This window comes from Nicotiana tomentosiformis, chromosome 3 (genome assembly GCF_000390325.3).
Source record: "Nicotiana tomentosiformis chromosome 3, ASM39032v3, whole genome shotgun sequence".
Classification (NCBI taxonomy): domain Eukaryota; kingdom Viridiplantae; phylum Streptophyta; class Magnoliopsida; order Solanales; family Solanaceae; genus Nicotiana; species Nicotiana tomentosiformis.
This window is the reverse complement of record NC_090814.1, coordinates 101,464,928-101,470,927: the sequence shown is the minus strand read 5'-3', so window position 1 is coordinate 101,470,927 and position 6,000 is coordinate 101,464,928. Positions and strand designations below refer to the sequence as shown.

General features: G+C 42.7%; 1 protein-coding gene across 1 annotated transcript; it reads right to left on the bottom strand.

Moving 5' to 3' along the window:
* Positions 1 to 1,531: 1,531 nt before the first annotated feature.
* On the bottom strand, positions 1,532 to 3,513 carry LOC138908254 (uncharacterized). Its single transcript, XM_070198909.1, has 4 exons — positions 3,477 to 3,513; positions 2,725 to 3,197; positions 1,880 to 2,449; positions 1,532 to 1,552 (listed from the first exon to the last, which is right to left on the bottom strand). Exons 1-4 carry the CDS (start codon positions 3,511 to 3,513, stop codon positions 1,532 to 1,534), a joined length of 1,101 nt encoding a protein of 366 aa, XP_070055010.1.
* Between the last annotated feature and the right edge of the window lie 2,487 nt (positions 3,514 to 6,000).

The following is a 6,000-nucleotide window of genomic DNA, read 5'->3' as shown; positions in this document are numbered from 1 at the left end:
GTTCGAGCAAATACTCACTCGACTATTAAGCCCACGGGCTACATTACTTCTACTTTGAATCATTCACTCGATTAATAAAGCCTACGGGCTAAATCACTTCGAGTATGAGCAAGCACTCACTCGACTACTAAGCCTACGGGCTACTCTTATTTCGAGTTCGTGCAAATACCTACTCGACCATTAAGCCTACGGGCTACATCACTTCGAGTTCGAGCAAGCATTCACTCGACTACTAAGCCTACGGGCTATTCTTATTTCGAGTTCGAGTAAGAACTCACTCGACTACTAAGCCTACGGGCTACTATTGTTTCGAGTTCGAGCAAATACTCACTCGACTATTAAGCCTACGGGCTACATCACTTCAAGTTCTAGCAAGCACTCACTCGACTACTAAGCCTATGGGCTACATCACTTCGAGTTCGAGCAAGCACTCACTCGACTACTAAGCCTACGGGCTACTCTTATTTCAAGTTCGAGCAAGCACTCACTCGACTACTAAGCCTATGGGCTACTCTTGTTTCGAGTTCGAGCAAATACTCACTCGAGCATAAAGCTTACAGGTTACTCTTATTTTGAGTTCGAGCAAATACTCACTCGACCATTAAGCCTACGGGCTACATTACTTCGAGTTCGAATTATTCACTCGACTACTAAGCCTACGGGCTACTCTTATTTTGAGTTCGAGCAATCACTCACTCGATCATTAAGCCTACAGGCTACATTACTTCGAGTTCGAATCATTTACTCGATTACTAAGCCTACGGGCTACTCTTATTTCGAGTTCGAAGCAATCACTCACTCGATTAATAAAGCCTACGAGCTACATCACTTCGAGTTCGAGCAAGTACTCACTCGACTACTAAGCCTACGGGCTACTCTTATTTCGAGTTCGAGCAAATACTCACTCAACCATTAAGCCTGCGGGCTATATTATTTCGAGTTCGAGCAATCACTCACTCAACCATTAAAGCCTACGAGCTACATTACTTCGAGTTTGAATTACTCACTCAACTAATAAGCCTACGGGCTATATTACTTCGAGTTCGAGCAATCACTCACTCGACTACTAAGCCTACAGTTTACCTTATTTTGAGTTTTGAGCAAGCGCTCACTCGACTATTAAGCCTACAGGCTATATCATCTCGAGTTGAAGCAATCACTCACTCGACCATTAAGCCTATGGGCTACATTACTTCGAGTTCGAATCAGTCACTCGACCATTAAGCCTACGGGCTACATTACCTCGAGTTTGAATCACTCACTCGACTACTAAACCTACGGGCTACTCTTATTTTGAGTTCGAGCAAACTCTCACTCGACCATTAAGTCTACGAGCCACATTACTTTAGGTTCAAACAATCACTCAACTCGACTACTAAGTCTATGGGCTACCTTATTCCAAATTCGATCAAATTGCCTAAAACCTTATGAAAACCTTCATAGGGCATGAATAAAACAAAATCTTCTCAAGGCAGAGAATAAAACGGAGGCGAGTCAGGAAAAGAAAAGATCTTTATATATACAAAAATATTTACAATGTCCGAACAGGACACTACACAAAAAAAACCAAAATGAAAACTAAGGGCTAAGTTTCTTGGTTATCTACGGGGGCAGTCTCTTCTCCATCGGGCTCCTCCCTTCTCTCGGACCCACTCTTGCTCCCATCATTGCCATCATCATCACCACCACCATCATCATCATCGAAATCCAAGGTTTTAGCATCGGCTTCAAGCTCTTTTGCTTTTTTTATCTCTTCGGTAAGATCGAAGCCTCGAGCATAGATCTCTTCGAGGGTCTCCCTCCGAGATCGGCATTTAGCAAGTTCGGCAACCCAATGTGCTCGAGTATTGGCGGTCTCGGCTGCCTCTCTTGCTTGTACCTGAGCAGCTTCAGCATCCCCCCGATAGACGGCCACTAATGCATCTGCATAGGACTTTGCCTTTTCGGCATCAGATTTGGCCTTGGCAAGTTCGGAGGCCAATCGAGCCTCGAGTTCCTCAATTCTTCTCGCTTGAACCGAGCTTTTCTCCTTCATGCCTTGAAGTTGGCTTACAGTCGATGACAATTGCGCCCGAACAGTTTCCTTTTCTGCAGCAAGACGGTCCATGCCATCTTTCCATCCCATGGTCTTCGCCCTTATTATATCAACTTCTTCACGAAGCTGCCCGATCATCTCGAGTTTCTGCTGCAGCTGTGAGATCGAAATATTAGCCTCCGATCCTGAATCAAGACCATGAGTTCTTAATATTATCATTACCTGCTCGGCCAAGTCGGTTTGGTCTTGATGAGCCTTGGCTAACTCAGCTCGAAGGCCTTTGATTTCTTCTTCTCTTTGACCGGAAAGGAGTCTGAGGGCGTTCCTCTCCTCCGTAGCTCGTCGGAGGTCGGCCTCGAATCGATATAGCTCAGCTCGAGACCGAGAAAATGCTTCTCGATGAACCGCCACGACCTGCAAAGAAAGAAGAAAAGAAGTTAGAAAAGAATAGCAAACATAAAAATAATATCAATGAAGAGAGTTAAAGCTTACCCGATTCAGAGCTTGCTGCACTTCGCAGAAAAGGCCAGACACATCACTAGGGCCAGCAGCGTCCTCAACCCTAGTAAACAAATCACTGAAGGGGTCCTCCCTTCATGAGACCAGCTCATCTCGAGGGCCCCCAAAGCCTGGGTTTCCCGAATCTCCCCTTTGGAAAAGGCAGGGAGAGTGGGTGAGTCTCCGATTACTATTGCCCCAAGCGGCTCGCTTGGGGCGTTCTCCTCAGTTCGGAGAGCTTCAGGACCGGCCCCTTCTGATATACCCACCGTTTGTTGTCTTAGGTGGGAAGCATCCTCGATCTCCAATGATTTGGGGACTCTGCCCGAACCTTCCCCCGACATCTCCTCAGTCCGAGGCGGAGCTTTATAAATCACCATCGATGCAGCTGCCTTTGGGGCATTGATGGTTTTCTTCATTCGGGCCACCAGCACGGACCCATCGTTTTCTTCTTCTTCCTCGTCTTCATCCCTTAGACGCAGAACTGGTTCCATGGTTAAAGGGATGGTATTCTTCCTCGGCTTTCGAGCCTTCCTCGTCTTCGGTTTTGGGTCTTCGAAAGCAGAGGCCCTTTTTCTCTTACTATCTTTCACCGGCTTTGGATTAGAGGCCGAAGCCTCTTCCTCAACGGATGAGGGCCTCAAAACCGCATCTTTGCCTACACCTACATACAGGAAAATTGATTTAAGCATATAGAAAGCATCTCGTTCGAACTACCAAAGATACAAGAAAGAGGCTCATCATGATTTTTGGCCTCTCATCGGCCCTTGGACAAATCACGCCACAAACGCTCGGCGTATGTGGAGGTCGAAGCTAGATCCCGTACCCAGTTCTTGAGATCGGGGACTGCACCGGGCATCCAAGGAACTGCTGCATCACAAGAAGGGGGATATCGGTAAGAAAAGGAATAAAGAGGCAAAATAGCAAAAGATAACAAAATTACCTTTACGCTTCATGTTCCACTCCTCAGGAAAAGGCATATTTTTAGTCAGAATCAGGTTCGAAGTCTTTACTCGAGTGAACCTGCCCATCCAGCCTCGATCCCTGTCCTCATCTATACTCGAGAATAGAACCTTGGTAGGCCGACGCTGAAGTTTTATTAATCCACCTCAAAAGAGGCGAGGGCAGTATAATCAGATGAGATGATCGAAGGTGAAAGGCATACCCTCGATTTTGTTCACGAAGTAACGGATCAAAATGACGATCCGCCAAAAAGAAGGATGGATTTGGCCTAGGGTTATTTGGTATTGGTGGCATAAATTAATAATAACGGGATCGAGGGGACCTAACGTGAAAGGGTAAGTATACACACTTAAAAACCCTTTCACATAAGTGGTGATATCTTCTTCAGAAGACGGGATTACTATTTCTTTGTTCTCCCAATTGCAATCTTTCTTTAGCTGTTCGAGGTGCCTCTCGGTTATCGAACATATATACCTCGATATTGGCTCACATTGGCCGGGAACCGACAAGTCTTTATCGACCTTAAAATCGTAGGTAAGAACACACGCCCCAGGAACGCACTCCTCAGGCCGTGGTTCTACCGGTGTTTTGTCGGCGACAGATTGTGAAGAAGAAGCTTTTTCTTTCTGAGGAATGGTTTTTGATGTTTTCGCCATTTCTGGACTTAAATATTGAAAAGAAAATGAGGTAACAGAGATGCGGTGTTTTTGAAGAAAGATTTTGCAGATAAGAATCACAGATTTTTGCGAGTGAATTCAGAAAGCGTGAGAAAGAAGTTAGAAAATTTAGAGTTTGAAGATGTAAAAGTGATTAAAGTGAAAAGGCGGGTTATTTATAGGTATAGTGATGATGATTCAATTTCGATAATGGTCGACCATCGTCTGACCCGCATTAAATGCCTTGAAAAATTAAACCGACGGGACAGCTATCACGTGCATCGTGATCGATCCCATTGTAAACGTCAGCTTATTTCTGATCGAGCCGTCGAGAAATCATGTCGTTTCTCGCTACATCCTTCCCGAAAAATGAGGAGACTATCTGTATACGGTAAAAAACTGTTAGTCCTTTCTACGAACTGGTCGAAATGGTAATGCATTGGATCAGAGAAGCATCTTCATAATCAGGTTGAGGTTCGAAGTCAGGTCACCAAGTTTTGAGCCCTAGGGACTGATCAATGTAGAGCTCGATATCATTATCGAGCTCGAATCCAAATCGAATTATGATGCAAAGTGAAGTTATCGAGCTTATGAGGCAGAAACCGACCAACACTGACCCCGAATCAATACAAGAACCCGAGTCAGAATCGAGCTCGAGTCAAGATCGAGAGCTCGAGTCAAGATCGAGAGCTCGAGTCGATACCAAGCTCGAATCAATATCGAGCTCATAGACAAGAGCCGTTGCAATCCCACTAGAGGAGAGAATCCCGGCAGGAATTATGGAAAAGCTAATTTATCATGGGTCTCCCACTATGTATTTTTAATTATATCTAAAGTAGGATCCCTCCACTATAAAGGGGATGATTATTATTTCTGAAAGGACCAAGTTTTTGCATACATTGTAACTGAGATATCATACACCCATATATTGAAGAGTTGCCCTTTTTTAGGTTGATAAATTGATTCATCTCGCCTAATATGTAAATTATCCTCTTCCAACTTTGCTTATTTTTCATTCTCTATAGTCAACACTTGATATTTATATTCATTCTTACGATTTGTGTCAAGTTATACCACATACCCTTAGAATCACGTACAAATTTAATTCAATCCGTTTTTCGTGTAAACATTTATACTACTGTCAGCTAGCCTTTTATTATCGAGGAATTTTCTATAACGAGTTTAGTACTTGTTTTTTTCTAATAATGGCTGAAATAATGAAATTTAAGGGAGACATCACTACTCCCACCATAAAAAAAAATATAAAACTGCTATATGGAAAATGAAGTTCACGGCTACAAATGAATCAAGAAAATCATTAAAAAAGCATCTTTTTCACTTGCAAGATTCTTTATTATTGTCTCCTTTGGTAACAGTAGAATGATAAGCTGTGTCTATGGACAATCTACAAAGAAAACGAATTAGGAAGGTGGCCATTGTCTTGCCTATATTTTGTTATTTTCTATTTGATTCTGTTCTGTGGAATGCACAGTGTGGATAAAGGATGGAAACGAAGATGCCAACTCCATGGGGCATATTTTGAAAGTATATATACATTGTGACAAATATATCAAATCAATCTTTTTATGTATGTGAAACATATACCATGCCATGGAGATGTCATTTTGTTACGATAAGTACATACAGTTCGAAGCATTTATTCTGTAAAGTATTTTGGAAGACAACGAAGAGGCTTGTTGTTATTAGAAGGTGTTTTTTTCTCTTAATAAATGTGCGTATATATTATTGTATTATTATACATCTCCAAACTTCCGATGTCTGACATGTATAAAATTCCTTGAATTTTTTAGAGGATATATGTCATATAATTTAGTATAAAATTCCTAC

Excerpts from the sequence above, each read along its gene's own strand:
- LOC138908254 (XM_070198909.1), bottom strand. The coding sequence starts at position 3,513 with ATGCCTTTTCCTGAGGAGTGGAACATGAAGCGTAAAG. Across the intron at positions 3,198-3,476 it reads GTGGAACATGAAGCGTAAAG|GTGTAGGCAAAGATGCGGTT; the intron begins GTAATTTTGTTA and ends TCCTGTATGTAG. Across the intron at positions 2,450-2,724 it reads GCGAGCCGCTTGGGGCAATA|GTCGTGGCGGTTCATCGAGA; the intron begins GTAATCGGAGAC and ends CTTTCTTTGCAG.